Here is a 21,115-nt window from a genome sequence, read left to right on the forward strand (position 1 = left end):
GATTGCATAGCGGAGAAGGTACGGTGGGATTCGAAATGGTTGGTAATCTGTTTGTTAACTTGGCTTTCGAAGACCTTCGAAAGGCAGGGTAGGATAGATATAGGTCTGTAGCAGTTTGAGTCTAGAGTGTCTCCCCCTTTGAAGAGGGGGATGATCGCGGCAGCTTTCCAATCTTTGGGAATCTCAGACGATACGAAGGAGAAACAGGCTAGTAAATAGGGGTTGCAACAATTTCGCCAGATAATTTTAGAAAGAGAGGGTTCCATGGCAAAATGAGTAGATTTGCATGAAATGTGTTATAAAATTACTACATTCTCTCTCCGTCCAATGGCAAAATGTGTAAAATTGCACAGATCATTGGAAAGGCATTCTGGTCTTGTTAAAGTCTACTGTAAATTTAATATTGTTCATAGAGGATAAATATTTTTTAAACAATGTACAATTGTGTTTATATATGATCTTGTGACAGGCGCAGCACGTGGAGAGATCTCTCGGGGGAATATGTGCGTGTCAGAGGCATGCATAGGCTGTATATTCAGAGACAATCTAGTAAACAGCAACTAAACACACACATGTGATTGCGAAGAGAGAGAAAGAGAGAGAGAGAGAGAGAGAGAGAGAGAGAGAGAGAGAGAGAGAGAAAAGAAAGAGATTCATCTGTGTGGGAATCTTGGTGGGAATCTTGGTGGGAATGCAGACTGGATCAATAAAACAACCATCATGCAACCAACCCAAATGTAATTAGACACACACACACACACACAGGATGCCAGTCGCCCCTCCCACTGCCCCCAGGCGTGTGCCAGGAGGTGTTGCTATCACTGTAATACAGTTTGATCCACCACAGATTTACCCTGTTCCTGCTAATGTGGCAATTAACCACTGATAACGAGACCCCTAACACCCCTAAACCCTTCCCAGAAATCCCAACCTCAAACCCCCACCCTCCCAGACCCTATTTGACATTTATATGTCTTTGGTTACAGTATGGTATCCGATGGTATCCCACCTAAATGAGCGATTGCTATGGTAACATCCTTTCTAGTTGACATGGCAACCCCACTGAAGTCCAGCATTGTGGAGATGGTGCACAGAGACAGAGATAGTTGGAAAAAGAGAGAGAGAGAAGGAGAGAAATAGATCAATATAAAAATAGAACCATAGAGATAAGTAAAAGGTATATTGAAAAAGACAAACGTAGGGTGAGTAAAAAGGTATATTGGCAGTAGGATTTGGCAGACGAGGAGGAGCAGGTGACAAACCTCACCATTCATTAAACAACAGTGCTCTCTGGTGGAGAGAAACACTGTTACAGTGGGCGTTAAGTAGGCGTAAAGTATCTACATTTATCAGCAAAAATATTTTATTTCTCATCAAATGTACAACTGTTGGATCACAGTGGAGGCTTTGTTTGTTTGTACGCCACACTGAGTCACTTGTTAATCCATCTTTAATCCATTTTTTCCCAGGTTTTAAAACAGGCTGTTTCACAAGGTTTCATATGCAGACAGCTGGTGTAAATTTCTTCCTGTTTTTTTATTAAATCACTTCGGACAACTTTGGTGATGCACATTGCCCTTTGTCCTATGTCAGTCTGAAGATAGTGGCTCAGAAGATTACTCTGTTTCCATGCACCACACAGCGTAAAAGCATCCGTAAAGATCACAGAGAGAGGAAAGAGGCATAGCAAAAACCTACCAAGCAAATGTAGCTAATCTAGCTATCAAATTCCCATTAGGCGGAAGTCAAATACTGTTCCTGCCCTGGCTTGCTCTCCTTTCTTTCTGCCCTTCTCTCCTTTGAGCAGTCAAACAAAGAAGCTACAGCCTACAGCAACATTCTCAAACCGAGGAACCCATCTCAGTGGTAAGCATTACAGACTGTTTTTGTTTCTTTCTACAAGAAAATAGAAAGTTATTGAAAGAGAAGAGTAGAGCAGAGATGGGGAAAAGGGGAGACTAAAGGAGTAGCGTATTTAATGTCTATTCAACTATTGGTCCTGTTTGCGAACTGTGTAATCGAGCCAGCTAAATTCATAAAAAATACACTGTTTGCAGAAATGACCACCTCATTCATTTAAATTCTACTAATCTTTGTCACTGCTATGGTTTGTACATGTGCCAGCTAGGTATACATGCTAGCAAAGTTGCAAACAAGCTAAAGTAGTCCAGTTGACAATAGCTGGCAAATGCGTAAACAGTCGAAAGTGATACACTTCCTGGATAACCAACCAATGTTACAGAAATCAGCCATTTTAATTTGGTAGTGTGTGTAGTAGCTATTTGACAGCATTGTGTATGATTGATACTCTCTCTCTCCCTCTCTCTCTGTATGGGTGGAGGTGGGTGTGTGTGTGTTCACAGGGCTGATCTAGGTCAGAGGACAGTAGTATTTGTCTGCCCATGAGAAGGGAATTACGACCTCTAAAATGAGTCTCTCTGCAGAGAGAGAGGAGGGGGACAGTTTTTCAAAAAAGATTGTCTCAGGCGAGAAAGAGGAGCAGGAGAGACCCGTGTCTCCTGTACCCAGCTGTGTGTCCATGGAGAGTGACATGTCAATCGATGCTCCATATAACTTCAGTAAAGAACCATTGTCCAGTGAACAGGGGTAATAAAACGTAGTTTTACCACACACCTACATAATCCTGATACAGATATCTGAGCGCCGTCAAAAACTATTTCTTCCCCAGTCAGACTAACAATAATCTCCATGGTTTTTGTCAGGGTCCATCATGAGAGACCAGCGTCTCCTGTAACCAGCTGTGTGTCTATGAAGAGTGACCAGTCTATGGGACCACCAATCAACTTTTCCAGTGAACAGGGGTAATAAGACTTTTAACCACAAATATACGGTGCATTTGGAAAGTATTCAGACCCCTTGACTTTTTCCACATTTTGTTACGTTACAGCTTTATTTCTAAAATTGATTCAATTGTTTCCCCCCCCCTCATCAATCTACACACAACACCCAATAATGACAAAGCAAAAAAAGGTTTATTCATTTTTGCAAATGTATAACAAAAACACTGAAATATCACATTTACATAAGTATTCAGACCCTTTACTCAGTACTTTGTTGAAGCACCTTTGGCAGCGATTACAGCCACAACTCTTCTTGGGTATGATGCTACATGCTTGGCACACCTGTATTTGGGGAGTTTCTCCCATTCTTCTCTGCAGATCCTCTCAAGCTCTGTCAGGTTTTTTGTTTCTTTTATTTAACTAGGCAAGTCAGTTAAAAACAAATTCTGATTTAAAATGACTGCCTAACCCGGCCAAACCCTAACGACGCTGGGCCAATTGTGCGCCGCCCTATGGAACTCCCAATCACGGCCAGCTGTGATACAGCCTGGAATCGAACCACGGTCTGTAGTGATGCCTCTAGCGCTGAGATACAGTGCCTTAGACCGGTGTGCCACGCGGGAGTCCAGGTTGGATGGGGAGCGTCGTTGCACAGCTATGTTCAGGTCTCTCCAGAGCTGTTAGATCGGGTTCAAGTCCGGGCTCTGGCTGGGCCACTCAAGGACATTCAGACACTTGTCCCAATGCCACTCCTGCGTTGTCTTGGCTCTGTGCTTAGGGTCGTTGTCCTGTTGGAATGTGAACCTTTGCCCCAGTCTGAGGTCCTGAGCGCTCTGGAACAGGAGATCAAGGATCTCTCTGTACTTTGCTCTGTTCATCTTTCCCTCAATCCTGCCACCACCATGCCTCACCGTTGGGATGGTGCTAGGTTTCCTCCAGACGTGACGCCTGGCATTCAGGCCAAAGAGTTCAGTCTTGGTTTCATCAGACCAGAGAATCTTGTTTCTCATGGTCTGAGAGTCCTTTAGGTGCCTTTTGGCAAACTCCAAGTGGGCTGTCATGTGCCTTTAACTGAGGAGTGGCTTCCGTCTGGCCACTCTACCATAATGGTCTGATTGGTGGTGTGCTGCAGAGATGGTTGTCCTTCTGGAAGGTTCTCCCATTTCCACAGAATAACTCTGGAGCTCTGTCAGAGTGACCATCAGGTTCTTGGTCACCTCCTTGACCAAGGTCCTTCTTCTCCGATTGCTCAGTTTGGCTGGGTGGGCAGTTCTAGGAAGAGTCTTAGTGGTTCCAAATTTCTTCCATTTAAGAATGATGGCCATACAGATATCTGAGCACCCTCACCCTTCCCCAGTCAGACTAACAATAATCTCCATGGTTTTTGTCAGGGTCCATCAGGAGATACCAGCGTCTCCTGTAACCAGCTGTGTGTCTAGGAAGAGTGACCAGTCTATGGGACTACCAATTAACTTTTCTTGTGAACAAGGGTTATAAGACTTGTTGTTTTAACCACACACATATAGTACCAGTAAAACGTTTGGACACACCTACACATTCAAGGGTTTTTCTTTATTTTTACTATTTTTGTAGAATAATAGTGAAGACATCAAAACTATGAAATAACACATATGTAATCATGTAGTAACAAAAAGTGTTCAACAAATCAAAATATATTTTAGACTTTAGATTCTTAAAAGTAGCTACCCTTTGCCTTGATGAAAGCTTTGCACACTCTTGGCATTCTCTCAACCAGCTTAATGAGGAATGTTTTTCCAACAGTCTTGAAGGAGTTCCCACATATGCTGAGCACTTGTTGGTTGCTTTTCCTTAACTCTGCGGTCCAACTCATCCCAAACCATCTCAACTGGGTTGAGGTCGGGTGATTGTGGAGGCCAGGTCATCTGATGCAGCACTCCATCTCTCTCCTTGGTCAAAAAGCCCTTACACAACCTGGAGTTGTGTTTTGGGTCTTTGTCATGTTGAAAAATCAAATCAAATTTATTTATATAGCCCTTCTTACATCAGCTGATATATCAAAGTGATGTACAGAAATCCAGCCTAAAACCCCAAACAGCAAGCAATGCAGGAGTAGAAGCACGGTGGCTAGGAAAAACTTCCTAGAAAGGCCAAAATCTAGGAAGAAACCTAGAGAGGAACCAGGCTATGAGGGGTGGCCAGTCCTCTTCTGGCTGTGCCGTGTGAAGATTATAACAGAACATGGCCAAGATGTTCAAATGTTCATAAATTACCAGCATGGTCAAATAATAGTAATCACAGTGAACAGGTCAGGGTTCCATAGCCGCAGGCAGAACAATTGAAACTGGAGCAGCAGCACGGCTAAGTGGACTGGGGACAACAAGGAGTCATCATGCCAGGTAGTCCTGAGGCATGGTCCTAGGGCACAGGTCCTCCGAGAGAAATAAAGAAAGAGAGAATTAGAGAGAGCATACTTAAATTCACACAGGACACCGGATAAGACAGGAGAAATACTCCAGATATAACAGACTGACCCTAGCCCCCCGACACAAACTGCTGCAGCATAAATACTGGAGGCTGAGACAGGAGGGGTCAGGAGACACTTTTAGTCCCACTATGCGCAAACCAGATGGATTGGCGTATTGCTGCAGAATGCTGGGGTAGCCATGCTGGTTAAGTGTGCCTTAAATTCTAAATAAATCACAGACAGTGTCACCAGCAAAGCACCCCCACATCATCACACCTCCTCCATGCTTCACGGTGGGAACCACACATGCGGAGATCATCCGTTCAGCTACTCTGCATCTCACAAAGACAAAGTGGTTGGAACCAAACATCTCAAATTTGGACTCACCAGATCAAAGGACAGATTTCCACAGGTCTAATGTTCATTGCTGGTGTTTCTTGGCCCAAGCAAGTCACTTCTTGTTATTGGTGTCCTTTAGTAGTGGTTTCTTTGCAGAAATTCCACCGTGAACGCCTGATTCGTGCACTCTCCTCTGAACAGTTGATTTTGAGATGTGTCTGTTACTTGAACTCTGTGAAGCATTTATTTGGACTGCAATCTTAGGTGCAGTTAACTCTAATGAACTTGTCCTCTGCAGCAGAAGTAACTCTGGGTCTTCCTTTCCTGTGGCGGTCCTCATGAGAGCCAGTTTCATCATAGCACTTTATGGTTTTTGCGACTGCACTTGAAGAAACTTTTTCAGGATTGACTGACCTTCATGTCTTAAAGTAATGACGGACTGTCGTTTCTCTTTGCTTATTTGAGCTGTTCTTGCCATAATATGGACTTGGTCTTTTACTAAATAGGGCTATCTTCAATATGCCACCCCTACCTTGTTACAACAACTGATTGGCTGAAACGCATTAATCTTCACGATTGGTGGGTCCCCTGTGGGACTTTTGAACTAATTTAGGCTAATGCGATCAGCATGAGGTTGTAAGTAACAAGAACATTTCCCAGGACATAGACATATCTGATAATGGCAGAAAGCTTAAATTCTTGTTAATCTAACTGCACTGTCCAATTAACAGTAGCTATGACAGTGAAAGAATACCATGCTATTGTTTGAGGAGAGTGCACAATTTTGAACATGAGAAGTTATTAATAAACTAATTAAGCACATTTGGGCAGTCTTGATACATTTTGAACAGAAATGCAATGGTTCATTGGATCATTCTAAAACTTTCACATACACTGCTGCCATCTAGTGGCCAAGCCCAGTGGCACCTGGGCTGGAATAATACATTATGGCCTTTCTCTTGCATTTCAAAGATGATGGTAAAAGCACACAAAAGAACGGTTGGTTTTTTCTTCGTATTATCTTTTACCAGATCTAATGTGTTATATTCTCCTACATTCCTTTCACATTTCTACAAACTTCAAAGTGTTTCCTTTCAAATGTTACCAAGAATATGCATATCCTTGCTTCAGGGCCTGAGCTACAGGCCGTTAGATTTGGGTATGACATTTTAGGCAAAAAATTTTTTTAAAGGGGCCGATCCAATTAAGAAGGAAATAAATTCCAGGTGACTACCATTCCAGGTGACTACCTCATGAACCTGGTTGAGAGAATGACAAGAGTGTGCAAAGCTGTCAAGGCAAAGGGTGGCTACTTTGAAGAATCTCAAATATATTTAGATTTGTTTAACACTTTTTTCGTTACTATGATTCCATATGTGTTATTTCGTAGTTTTGATGTCTTCAGTATTATTCTACAATGTAGAAAATAGTAAAAAATAAAGTAAAACCCTGGAACGAGTACTCTAGGTGTGTCCAAACTTTTGACTGGTACTGTACATTATAATTACTCCTCAACAACAATTTTGACGATTTCTTCCTTAGCCCAACTAAATATAATTTCCTTGTTTTTTGTCAGGATCCAACAAGAGAGACCAGTGTCTCCTGTACCCAGCTGTTTGTCTATGAAGAGTGACAAGTCTATGGACCTGCCAATGAGGTTCAGTAATGAACCACTTATGTCAAATAAAAGGTTATTACAATATTTAGAGTTCAAGGTTTCTTTAAAACAAAACTCATAAACACGCACCCATGACTTATTGTTCTTTGTAAAGATTTAAAAGTTTGTTTTTACAGGGTCCCTCCACTCCCTCAGCAGATACAAGACTGTCCTCCTTCCTGCACTGTGTCCATGGAGCCATATGAAGGAGCGAATGTCTTACCCGTAGATCAGAAAATGTGAGTGTCTGCTGTTTCTACGGCTTCATATCACTTGGAGACCACATTGTCTCAGGTCTTCATAACTGTAGAAATTCAGTTTCCATTTGTTCCTCCTTTGATACAAAATGTTTAAACATTTTATGTCATTTTCCCAGGCACCAAAATGTCAGTGCTGAGGCAGAAATTCAAGAGAAGCTCAAATCAACTCTGAAGAAGAGATTTCAGTGTGTTTTTGAGGGACTAGCACAGCAAGGAAACCCTACACTTCTCAATGACATCTACACAGAGATTTTCATCACTGAAGGTGGAAGTGGAAAGGTCAATAATGACCATGAGATAATACAGATTGAGGCAGCATCCAGGAGACCAGCAACACAAGATACACCAATCAAATGTAATGACATCTTTAAACCCTTACCTGGACAAGACAGGCATATAAAAGCTGCGTTGACAAAGGGAGTCGCTGGCATTGGAAAGACCATTTCCGTGCAGAAGTTTATTCTGGACTGGGCCGAAGGAAAAGCCAATAAGGATATTCAGTTCATATTTCCACTTCCTTTTCGTGAGCTGAATTTGATGAGGACGGAGAGATGCAGTTTGATGGAACTTTTACAATCTTTTTTCATGGAAATTAAAGAATCCAAAATGATTAACTATGATGAGTGCAAAGTCCTGTTTGTATTTGATGGTCTGGATGAGTGTCGACTCCCTCTTGACTTCCAGAACAATAAGACCTGTTTTGATGTCTCAGAGTCAACCTCAGTCGATGTGCTGCTGACAAACCTTATTAAAGGGAATCTGTTACCCTCTGCGCTTCTCTGGACAACCTCCCGACCTGCAGCAGCCAATCAGATCCCTCCTGAGTGTGTTGACCAGGTGACAGAGGTACGAGGGTTCAATGACCCACAGAAGGAGGAGTACTTCAGGAAGAGATTCAGTGATGAGAACCTGGCCAGCAGAATCATCTCACACATTAAATCCTCAAAGAGTCTCTACATCATGTGCCACATACCAGTTTTCTGTTGGGTTTCAGCCACTGTTCTAGAGAGAATGTTGGGTGAAGCAGAGAGTAGAGAGATCCCCAAGACTCTGACTCAAATGTGCGCACACTTCCTGATCTTTCAGACCAAACAGAGTAGTAAAAAGTATCTTGGAGAAGATTACAATGATCACCACTGGAATACATTAATGATAATGAAACTGGGGAAACTGGCTTATCAACAGCTGGAAAAAGGTAATCTGATCTTCTACGAGGAAGACCTAAGAGAATGTGGCATTGATGTCACAGAAGCATCCGTGTACTCAGGAGTGTGCACACAGATCTTTAGAGAGGAGAAAGGGCTGTGCCAGGGGAAGGTATACTGCTTTGTACATCTAAGCATTCAGGAGTTTTTAGCTGCTTTGTATGTGTTTCTCACATTCAAAAACAGCAATGTAAATCTTCTCTCTCAAGGTGTAAATATTAAGACAATGTCAGGAGAAACACCTGCATTGTTTCTACACAAAAGTGCAGTGGACAAGGCCTTACAAAGTATGAATGGACACCTGGACCTGTTCCTCCGTTTCCTTCTGGGCCTATCACTGGAGTCCAATCAAACTCTCTTACAAGGCTTACTGTCACAAACAGAAAGCAAGTCCCAAAGCAGTGAGGAAACAGCCAAGTACATAAAGATGAAGATCAGGAAGAATCCCTTTCCAGAGAGGTGCATCAACCTGTTCCACTGTCTGAATGAACTGAATGACATTTCTCTAGTGGAGGAGATTCAAAGCTATCTGAGCTCAGGAAGTCTCTCAAAAGCTGAACTGTCACCTGCACAGTGGTCCGCTCTGGTCTTTGTTTTGCTGACTTCAGTGGAGAAGCAGGATGTGTTCGAACTGAGAAAGTATTTCAGATCAGAGGAGGGTCTTCTTAGGCTGCTACCAGTGGTCAAAGCCACCAGAACAGCAATGTGAGTATTTATGGACACATTTTCATAATTTCCTCATGGTCTTTGTAGTCTTTACCCTGTTTGTGGACCAAATGTGTTGTTTTATTATTTATTCCAGCCTGAAAGATTGTAACTTGACTGAAAGATGCTGTAAGTCTTTGGCTTCAGCTCTCAGATCGAACTCTTCTTCACTGAGAGAGCTGGACCTGAGTGACAATAAACTGCAGGATTCAGGAGTGAAGCTGCTCTCTGATGGATTGAAGAGTCCAGGTTGTAAATTGAAGACACTGAGGTAAGGGCATCTCTCAGAGTGGAAATATATAATTACTTTTGTTTTTGGAAATGTGAAATGATTCAACTATTTTAAATGTCCAGTTGTGTATAGAGCTGAGTATTTTTCCCATTGCAGGCTGAAGAGCTGTGGTACCACAAAGGTTGGCTGTGCTTCTCTGGCTTCAGCTCTAAGGTCAAACTCCTCACACCTGAGAGAGCTGGATCTGAGCAGGAATATCCTTGGAGACTCTGGGCTAAAGCTGCTCTCTACTGTACTGGAGGATCCACACTGTAAACTGGACATACTGAGGTTAGTTTCATACAGATGTCGGATCTTAATTTGAGCCAGTTTGCTACAGCAGGAAAAGAATCCTACAGCAACAGGAAATTTGAATAATTATGTGGATTATAATTCGTGGACATTTTTGTAGGGGTTGATACATTTTCCTTATGGGAAAGTTGAAATTATAAACTTCAGAATCCTTCTAAAAACTCAAATATATTACAAGTTTTACATTTCCTGCAGGAAAGTTCTCCTGTAATAGGGTGATCAAATTAAGTTGGCTGTCTTCTTGGAATGAAGATTGGGTCATTCATCTGTCATTCAATACGTGGATCTCTAATAGCTGTTTACATGAGGATAGTTCAAATCTAAACTCTAAGTCGCTCTGGATAAGATTGTCTGCTAACTGGCTAAAATGTAAATGTAATTCTCTCTCCATCCTGTAGCCTTTCTGGTTGTGGAGTCACAGAAGAGGGCTGTACTTCTCTGGCTTCAGCTCTGAGGTCAAACCCCTCACACCTGAGAGAGCTAGATCTACAAATGAATAAACCAGGAGACTCAGGGGAGAAGACGCTCTCTGATGTCTTGGAGGATCCACTCTGTAAACTGGAGAAACTTACTGTATAATGTACTCTGTACAACGTTTTTGTCTGATAAAACTATTATGGTACATTTCCACCTTTTAATGCATTTTCATACATTTCAAGAAGAGTTTTCTGTGAAAAAACATTTTCACTGCATGTATGGGGAAATGTCACACAAACATTGTTATAACAAGATGTCACGTTCCTGACCTGTTTTCTCTTGTTTTTGTATGTGTTTAGTTGGTCAGGGCGTGAGTTGGGGTGGGCATTCTATGTTTTGTGTTTCTATGTTTAGGTCAGTGGTAATTAGCCTTATATGGTTCTCAATCAGGGACAGGTGTTTAACGTTTCCTCTGATTGAGAACCATATAAAGGTAGGCTGTTCACACTGTTTGTTTGTGGGTGGTTGTCTTCCGTGTCTGTGTCTGTGCACCACACGGGACTGTTTCGTTCGTGTAGTCTGTACCCGTTCATGCGTTCTTCGTGTTATATGTAAGTTCTCATAGTTCAGGTCTGTCTACGTTCGTTTTGTTATTTTGTAATCATTTCAAGTGTTCTTCGTGTTTCGTCTTTTCTTTAATAAACGTAATTATGGATTCAACATATGCTGCGCTTTGGTCCAATCCCTACTCCTCCTCTTCTTCCGAAGAGGAGGAGGACAACCGTTACGCAAGAAAAAAGGATGTTTGTTGCATCCTTGTGAATGCTGGGTTGTTATCTAATAATTCAGAGACAGCGGGAAGATATAGTTTAAAAAATATACACTGCCGTTCAAAAGTTTGGGGTCACTTAGAAATGTCCTAACCAGAATAGAAAGAGGAGTGGGAGGCTCCGGTGCACAACTGAGCAAGAGGACAAGTACATTAGAGTGTCTAGTTTGAGAACCAGACTCCTCACAAGTCCTCAACTGGCAGCTTCACTAAATAGTACCCGCAAAACACCAGTCTCAATGTCAACAGTGAAGAGGTGACTCCAGGATGCTGGCCTTCTAGGCAGAGTTCCTCTGTCCAGTATCTGTGTTCTTTTGCCCATCTTAATATTTTATTTTTATTGGCCAGTCTGAGACATGGCTTTTCCTTTGCAACTCTGGTTTTGTTGGTTGCTTTTCCTTCACTCGGCGGTCTAACTCATCCCAAACCATCTCAATTGGGTTGAGGTTGGGTGATTGTGGAGAACAGGTCATCTGATGCAGCACTCCATCACTCTCCTTGGTCAAATAACCCTTACACAGCCTGGAGGTGAGTTTTGGGGTCATTGTCCTGTTAAAAACAAATGATAGTCCCTCTAAGCTCAAACCAGATGGGATGGTATATAGCTGGAGAATGCTGGGGTAGCCATGCTGGTTAAGTGTACCTTGAATTCTTAATAAATCAACCATCACACCTCATCCTCCATGCTTCACGGTGGGAACCACACATGCGGAGATTATCCGTTCAGTGTCTTTTAGTAGTGGTTTCTTTGCAGCAATTCAACCATGAAGGCCTGATTCACGCAGTCTCCTCTGAACAGTTGATGTTGAGATGTGTCTGTTACTTGAACTCTGAAGCATTTATGTGGGCTGCAATCAGAGGTGCAGTTAACTCTAATGAACTTATCCTCTGCAGCAGAGGTAACTCTGGGTCTTCCTTTCCTGTAGCGGTCCTCATGAGAGCCAGTTTCATCATAGAGCTAGATTGTTTTTCCGACTGCACAAAGTTCTTGACACTTTCAGGATTGACTGACCTTCATGTCTTAAAGTGATGATGGACTGTCATGTCTCTTTGCTTATTTGAGCTGTGCTTGCCATAATATGGAGTTGGTGTTTTACCAAATAGGGCTATCTTCTGTATACCACCACTACCTTGTCACAACTCAACTGATTGGCTCAAACGCATTAAGGAAAGAAATTCCACAAATTAACTTTTAACAAGGCACACCTGTTAATTGAAATGCATTCCAGGTGACTACCTCCAAAGCTGACATTAAGGCAAAGGGTATCTACTTTGAAGAATCTCAAATATAAAATATATTTTGATTTGTTTAACACTTTTTTGGTTACTACATGTTTCCATATGTGTTATTTCATAGTTTTGATGTCTTAACTATGATTCTACAATGTAGAAAATAATAAAAATTAAGAAAAACCCTTGAATGAGTGGATGTGTACAAACTTTGACTGGTACTATATATATATACACTGCTCAAAAAAATAAAGGGAACACTTAAACAACACAATGTAACTCCAAGTCAATCACACTTCTGTGAAATCAAACTGTCCACTTAGGAAGCAACACTGATTGACAATAAATTTCACATGCTGTTGTGCAAATGGAATAGACAAAAGGTGGAAATTATAGGCAATTAGCAAGACACCCCCAATAAAGGAGTGATTCTGCAGGTGGTAACCACAGACCACTTCTCAGTTCCTATGCTTCCTGGCTGATGTTTTGGTCACTTTTGAATGCTGGCGGTGCTTTCACTCTAGTGGTAGCATACAACCCACACAAGTGGCTCAGGTAGTGCAGCTCATCCAGGATGGCACATCAATGCGAGCTGTGGCAAGAAGGTTTGCTGTGTCTGTCAGCGTAGTGTCCAGAGCATGGAGGCGCTACCAGGAGACAGGCCAGTACATCAGGAGACGTGGAGGAGGCCATAGGAGGGCAACAACCCAGCAGCAGGACCGCTACCTCCGCCTTTGTGCAAGGAGGAGCACTGCCAGAGCCCTGCAAAATGACCTCCAGCAGGCCACAAATGTGCATGTGTCAGCATATGGTCTCACAAGGGCTCTGAGGATCTCATCTCGGTACCTAATGGCAGTCAGGCTACCTCTGGCGAGCACATGGAGGGCTGTGCGGCCCCACAAAGAAATGCCACCCCACACCATGACTGACCCACCGCCAAACCGGTCATGCTGGAGGATGTTGCAGGCAGCAGAACGTTCTCCACGGCGTCTCCAGACTCTGTCACGTCTGTCACATGTGCTCATGTGCTCAGTGTGAACCTGCTTTCATCTGTGAAGAGCACAGGGCGCCAGTGGCGAATTTGCCAATCTTGGTGTTCTCTGGCAAATGCCAAACGTCCTGCACGGTGTTGGGCTGTAAGCACAACCCCCACCTGTGGACGTCGGGCCCTCATACCACCCTCATGGAGTCTGTTTCTGACCGTTTGACCAGACACATGCACATTTGTGGCCTGCTGGAGGTCATTTTGCAGGGCTCTGGCAGTGCTCCTCCTTGCACAAAGGCGGAGGTAGCGGTCCTGCTGCTGGGTTGTTGCCCTCCTATGGCCTCCTCCACGTCTCCTGATGTACTGGCCTGTCTCCTGGTAGCGCCTCCATGCTCTGGACACTACGCTGACAGACACAGCAAACCTTCTTGCCACAGCTCGCATTGATGTGCCATCCTGGATGAGCTGCACTACCTGAGCCACTTGTGTGGGTTGTAGACTCCGTCTCATGCTACCACTAGAGTGAAAGCACCGCCAGCATTCAAAAGTGACCAAAACATCAGCCAGGAAGCATAGGAACTGAGAAGTGGTCTGTGGTCACCACCTGCAGAATCACTCCTTTATTGGGGGTGTCTTGCTAATTGCCTATAATTTCCACCTTTTGTCTATTCCATTTGCACAACAGCATGTGAAATTTATTGTCAATCAGTGTTGCTTCCTAAGTGGACAGTTTGATTTCACAGAAGTGTGATTGACTTGGAGTTACATTGTGTTGTTTAAGTGTTCCCTTTATTTTTTTGAGCAGTGTATATATATATATGAGAGTGTACAAAACATTAATAAGACCTCCCTACTATTGAGTTGCACCCCAGCCTTTTGCCCTTCAGAACAGCCTTAATTTGTACGGGCATGGACTACAAGGTGCCGAATGTCTTCCACAGGGATGCATGCCCATGTTGACTGCGATGCTTCCAACAGTTGTGTCATGTTGGGTGGTGGACCATTCTTGATACACATGGGAAACTGTTTCAGCGTGAAAAACCCAGCAGCGTTGCAGTTCTTGACACAAACCGGTGCACCTGGCACATACTACCCTACCCCGTTCAAAGGCACTTAGCTTTTGTCTTGCCTATTCACCCTCTGAATGGCACTTATACATAGACACAATCCTTATTTAACCTGTCTCCTCCCCTTCATCTACACTGATTGAAGTGGATTTAACAAGTGACATCATTAAGGGATCATAGCTTTCACCTGGATTCATCTGGTCAGTCTGTCATGGAAAGAGCAGGTGTCCTTAATGTTTTGTACACTCAGTGTATATTCCGGACTCTGAAATTGCTTGTTCTGAATGTTTAAAAAAAAACGTTTTGGATTAGATGTGACTTGTTTTGTATTCCCGCCCTGTTGGATCTAGAAACACAAGCATTTCGCTGCACCAGCTATAACATCTGCAGATCTGTGTATGCGACTAATAAACTTTGATTTGACTCTCTCTCTCTCTCTAAAACATTGAGATGCTTTAATTCAGCTCAGGTTTTTATGCCATATCAATAAGCTTAAATGCGGCTGTGTTGTTTGTTGCTGTTCTTGGGGTACAAGAATTAGGATTTTCCTCTTATTTGTATTTTAAGTAGTTTTTTTGTGTGTGTCTTGTTTACAGTGCCGATTTTAGCATGTAAATCTTGGTGGGGCAAAAAAAAAAAAGTGGAATGCATGCCAGCAAAGCCACTACACAACACTAAACAATACATTAATTGCACTATAACGGTGCCCACAAACTGTTAGGGCCTACATATAGCTGTCCCAACAGCAGTCCCAACATCTTACCACTGCTCCAGCTGGCTATCAGAGCCTTGTCTGGCAGCGAAACAGTTAATTCAGCTTCATTTACTGACTTTAAAAAAACATAGCTGATATGGCTGACTTGGTTAATCAAATGTGCTTTCTACTGACAACTGAGATGTACAAACTTTGGCATAAGGGGACGACATGTGTAACGGATGTGAAATGGCTAGCTAGTTAGCGGGTACGCGCTAGTAGCGTTTCAATCAGTTACGTCACTTGCTCTGAAACCTAGATGTGGTGTTGCCCCTTGCTCTGCAAGGGCCACGCCTTTTGTGGAGCGATGGGTAACGATGCTTCGTGGGTGTCAGTTGTTGATGTGTGCAGAGGGTCCCTGGTTCGCGCCCGTGTCGGGGCGAGGGGACGGTTTAAAGTTATACTGTTACATTGATGCTGTTGACCCGGATCACTGGTTGCTGCGGAAAAGGAGGAGGTTGAAAGGGGGGTGAGTGTAACGGATGTGAAATGGCTAGCTAGTTAGCGGGTACGCGCTAGTAGCGTTTCAATCAGTTACGTCACTTGCTCTAAAACCTAGATGTAGTGTTGCCCCTTGCGCTGCAAGGGCCGCGGCCTTTGTGGAGCGATGGGTAACGACGCTTCGTGGGTGACTGTTGTTGATGTGTGCAGAGGGTCCCTGGTTCGCGCCCGTGTCGGGGCGAGGGGACGGTTTAAAGTTATACTGTTACACATGCAGATAAGAGGCAATCCGTAATTTCGATTAAGACATTAATGAGTGAGCTAGGACGGACGTAACTTTAGAGGCAAAATGAAGAGGGACAAATAGACCAAATTATTAGGGTGAGGCACATGGCCTACTAACATTTTACTACACAATATACACTTAGTATTACTTTCTTAGCTACAGTAGACATATCTCCCTGGCATATTACATCATTTATGAAGCAGCATACAATACATCTTTGGACTCACATTGTTCATGCTGTGCTCACTTGAACAGGAAGGTGGTGCGGCGGGCCTCCGAGTTTACAGTTGTTTTGAGCACAGCACAAATCATGATTCATTGACAGCCTGGCCAATGTTAAATGTTTATCATTTTAAACTTGGAAATGAGACCCTTAATCCCAGATATGGGACCACACAGCCACTGTCACTGATTCGTTCCACTCATTGTTGAATTTGCGATTTCCAACTTGTTGTGTAATGTTTATGTCCAATGGTCGATGAGCACCGATACGTTTTACCTATAATTTCTCTTCATTATTTCTCTTCATATGACAAGGATTAAAAAGGATTTGCCAGTATATTGTCGACTTGATTCATGTTGATGATTGCTAATTAAGATTGTGAAAGTATTGTAACGACCCTGGCTTTATAAGCGCGGAAATCGACTCTGCCGTTTGAGCATGCTTTTGCGGCACAGTTGATAGCGCGCCGGACTTCGGGCTAGAAGGTCGAGGGTTCGAGACCTGCTCCCTGCCTGTTTCATTACATTGGTGTCGGAAGTGATCGGACCTCGCATCCACGACAGTGCGTGTGCTTGGCCGGTGAGCGCGTTCCAGTAAGACGTAAAGTCGCAAGCTAGCGCGAGGACGCGCTCTTTGAAAGGAGGGAGTAGTGTAACGACCCTGGGTTTATAAGCGCGGAAATCGACTCTGCCGCTTGAGCATGCTTTTGCGGCACAGTCGATAGCGCGCCGGACCTCGGGCTAGAAGGTCGAGGGTTCGAGACCTGCTCCCTGCCTGTTTCATTACATTGGTGTCAGAAGTGATCGGACCTCGCATCCACGACAGTGCGTGTGCTTGGCCGGTGAGCGCGTTCCTGTAAGACGTAAAGTCGCAAGCTAGCGCGAGGACGCGCTCTTTGAAAGGAGGGAGTAGTGTAACGACCCTGGCTTTATAAGCGCGGAAATCGACTCTGCCGTTTGAGCATGCTTTTGCGGCACAGTCGATAGCGCGCCGGACCTCGGGCTAGGAGGTCGAGGGTTCGAGACCTGCTCCCTGCCTGTTTCATTACAGTATGATGTTGACATGATCAGTCCAATCAAAGCTACTGCACATATAACGCGATTTTATCTGTGGCCAATGACCTTGAGCCTTCTTGGATGTGCACTTCTACGGCAGTAGTCGAAGGGCAAACATTTCCAAGGGCTGCGGTCCAAACACTTGAAAGACTTACCCTCGTCCACTTTCCATCGCCTTATGCCCTTGGGGGAATCCCCGTCGCCATCTTGGAGGCCAGTCCAAATGATTAGCCAAGCAAGGGAAGTTTGCAACGCAAGCCCCTCAGCCCTCGTTTTTAGTCGGCTTTGCGAGTGTACAATTATGTTCACTCCGGGGCCCGAAACTCTCCATAATTCAATTTGCGATGATTGTACATCCGCTAACAAAAGTCTGCGAAAACTTAAAACAACATCAATGGAGAAGTCAACATACACAAGTGTAAGTAAAAACGAATGCAAATAAGTTAGAAATTGTGCAACTAATGCACATGACGGCACAAACACATCTCGTAAAAAGTAAATATGTTTTTGTTTGGTTAGCTTTTGGAAATTGTAGAAATAAAACATTTTCCAGTTTGTCAGGCTAATTAGCTAATTAATTTGATAGCTATCATACAGTAGGCGTACATTAATAATTATATATTTAATATTAGTAGACATGCACTCATAATTGACTGTAGCGCATATAAAGCACCCACAAGCTACCGGTGGCTGAAAACACAATCATCGCGGGATGAACGAGTGACGAATTTCCGGCCAAGGGTGGTCCATTTAAAAATCATTCTTTCCACCCTCGACCTGCAAGTGTATACTCGTCAGACGTCATGATACGTCATCAGAAGTGTCCAGTTAATTTGATGGTTGAAGGGATAGTGTGTCTTTTAAGTGTTTGGGCCGCAACCAAAGTATCCTCTTACACTTGGCAGTGATATAAAGTCACCATGAGTGACAGAACACTGAGCCAATCACGGCGCAACGCTCCTTATTTTCTGCTGGCTTGCCCCACCATCACAGAAAGCACTGAGCTAGGCTGAAACACCTGCATTTTGGAGCTGCCTTACTCAAGAAAACAAAAAAGCGACCATGTTTGTATACGGCTTTATTAACTTAATGTATATTATTTTTTACATTATTTGCAAACTGATATATGACACGTATTAATGCCAAAATAACATGCAAAACAGGCATGCCCCATTTTTGCTATAAATATGGGGTTCAAACCTGAATGAGGGGTCGCCACTGCTTGTTTATGGTGTTGAAATAAATATTAGGCTTCCTAGACATGTTGTGCTTGATTACCGTATTCTAGTACTAATATTTCCTGATTAACCTGGAATTGCTTACATCTCTATCCTACAGTATATATATTTATTATGGCGACCTCTGAAATGGGCTTCTTTAATTTCTTAATATCCCCACTCAGTTAAAATGTCAGTGATGGATGATGAGATGGGCATGCAGTTTGAGAGGGGATGTACTAATGTAGGACTTACTATTAAACTTGGTTGTGTGGTGTAGTTTAAAAAAACAAATTAAAGTTTGTGTTGTGAAAATAAATACGTAATATCTTATAAATCGTGTGTTTGACAATTCATCGCCCACTGCCTGATAAGTGCTGCTGATTTGCATGAATGGGGAAGGTGATTTTGTTTAACACGCTCATTGTGGAACGCGTTTGGGTCTTTGCGTGTCAAAAAATATACACTTCAAATAACACTATTTGATGCGTTAAATTAGCTTTTACTTTGACACGTAAAATAACACTTATATTATATAATGTTGTGTTCTGAATTTGCACGTGCAAGCCAAGCGCCACCACTACTATCGGTAGCACTGTCAAAGCTGTACAAAAAAAGTCTGCAAACAAACAAACACCAGTCACGGACGATGCGTTTACAATACCGCGTAATAAGGCATTATTTGTTCGACCGCAACTTCTGGGGAACCTAGCTAGCACCAATACAACCAGCCTGAAAACAATGACCAGTAGAAACTGCAGTCATTTTCATTATTAGCAATGATTTAGGAATCCTTGTGAGTAAGTATTAGCTAGGTAGCCACTTGTTGTTCGACTATTGAAATTGAACTAGCTAGCCAGCTAGTTAATCAACAAAACTGACGGTACTTTTTCGATACTAGAACATGAAAATGAAAAACATTTTGGTATTATAATGTGTTACTTTCGGTAATTCCTGTTGCCCAAAGCTAACCTTATAAGGTGATTTCACACAGTCACAGTTCCGCGATAAGAGCTACAATGCTAATATTTGCGTAAACTCTTCACAGTTGTGTTCTGTCGGTGTCACCGAGTAGACTGATACTCCATTCCATTGTTTCACATTCCAACCTTGTTTAACATTATCTAATCTAAGTGTAACGGATGTGAAATGGCTAGTTAGTTAGCGGGTACGCGCTACTAGCGTTTCAATCAGTTACGTCACTTGCTCTGAAACCTAGAAGTAGTGTTGCCCCTTGCTCTGCAAGGGCCGCGGCTTTTGTGGAGCGATGGGTAACGAAGCTTCGTGGGTGACTGTTGTTGATGTGTGCAGAGGGTCCCTGGTTCGCGCCCGTGTCGGGGCGAGGGGACGGTTTAAAGTTATACTGTTACATTGATGCTGTTGACCCGGATCACTGGTTGCTGCGGAAAAAGGAGGAGGTCGAAAGGGGGGTGAGTGTAACGGATGTGAAATGGCTAGTTAGTTAGCGGGTACGCGCTAACAGCGTTTCAATCAGTTACGTCACTTGCTCTGAAACCTAGAAGTAGTGTTGCCCCTTGCTCTGCAAGGGCCGCGGCTTTTGTGGAGCGATGGGTAACGACGCTTCGTGGGCGACCGTTATTGATGTGTGCAGAGGGTCCCTGTTTCGCGCCCGTGTCGGGGCGAGGGGACAGACGTAAAGTTAAAATTGTTACATAAATATGGCATAATTCCAGTCAATTGTAACCTTCAGCATCACTTTCAAATAGGTACTTTTATTTTGAAGGCAAACCGCAAATGACACTATTATGCCTAATCCTTATTGTGGCTAGCTTCACAACCAGGTCCGTTCAAGCGTCATTAGCCACATGAAGCAAACCCGTCAGCCTAGTGTGTATATAGACATTCATATTGCACTGTACAGCTTTACCTAAGGATTGGGGTTCAATGAAATGGGGTATCAGTCTACTCAAAACCCAAGATATTTTTCCCAACATCCTCTGAGTTATCAGACTCCAAAACATCAACGCAGTATTGTTTTTCCTTGGGAATAGTGTTCAATACACATAGGTTGACAAAAAATGTGTCTCAATTTACAGTTGTTTCAGAATCCCGCAATTAGAGCTTCGACGCTAATGTTCTCTGCGTGTCACTGAGTAGACTGATACCCCATGTCATTGATCCACAATCCATAGGTAACGCAGTACAGTGAAATAAGTATGCCCCCAATGCAATTCTAAAGTATAATACTCCAGTGTGATTTCAACAGATTTTTGTCAAATTAACAAATTGTCTTTTGATTTTACATAACATTCCAACCTCGTTTAGCATGATCTATTCAATTATGGCATAATTCTACTATTTGTATTCATTTGCATCACTGTCAATGACATACGTTTATTTTGAAGGCTAACCGCAAAATACACTATTATGGCTAATCCTTATTGTGGCTAGCTTCACATATATGGACCCGACCACCATTAAATAAATAAGAACTATCTTATAAAAAAAACAACATTTTATAAAATGTATGAAGGCGTTAAATTATTATGTGACGTGCAGTTATATTCATGTCCTCTGATTGATTGGTCAACAACTCTTTTTGACACGTCAAGTATCGTTTTTGACAGCAAAGACCCTAGCTCATAGCTTGAGGA

At 43.0% G+C, this 21,115-nt stretch overlaps 1 protein-coding gene across 1 annotated transcript; it reads left to right on the forward strand.

The window, feature by feature from the left end:
• Positions 1 to 1,619: 1,619 nt before the first annotated feature.
• LOC120053958 (NLR family CARD domain-containing protein 3-like) lies at positions 1,620 to 10,822 on the forward strand. The gene is made up of 9 exons (XM_039001294.1): positions 1,620 to 1,866; positions 2,342 to 2,607; positions 2,724 to 2,822; positions 7,163 to 7,276; positions 7,381 to 7,482; positions 7,620 to 9,413; positions 9,511 to 9,684; positions 9,802 to 9,975; positions 10,395 to 10,822. Exons 2-9 carry the CDS (start codon positions 2,429 to 2,431, stop codon positions 10,573 to 10,575), a joined length of 2,817 nt encoding a protein of 938 aa, XP_038857222.1. The 5' UTR covers positions 1,620 to 1,866; positions 2,342 to 2,428; the 3' UTR covers positions 10,576 to 10,822.
• Positions 10,823 to 21,115: the final 10,293 nt, after the last annotated feature.

This window comes from Salvelinus namaycush, chromosome 9 (genome assembly GCF_016432855.1).
Source record: "Salvelinus namaycush isolate Seneca chromosome 9, SaNama_1.0, whole genome shotgun sequence".
Classification (NCBI taxonomy): domain Eukaryota; kingdom Metazoa; phylum Chordata; class Actinopteri; order Salmoniformes; family Salmonidae; genus Salvelinus; species Salvelinus namaycush.

Excerpts from the sequence above, each read along its gene's own strand:
- LOC120053958 (XM_039001294.1), top strand. The coding sequence starts at position 2,429 with ATGAGTCTCTCTGCAGAGAGAGAGGAGGGGGACAGTTTTTCAAAAAAG. Across the intron at positions 7,277-7,380 it reads CCACTTATGTCAAATAAAAG|GGTCCCTCCACTCCCTCAGC; the intron begins GTTATTACAATA and ends TTGTTTTTACAG. Across the intron at positions 7,483-7,619 it reads TTACCCGTAGATCAGAAAAT|GCACCAAAATGTCAGTGCTG; the intron begins GTGAGTGTCTGC and ends TCATTTTCCCAG.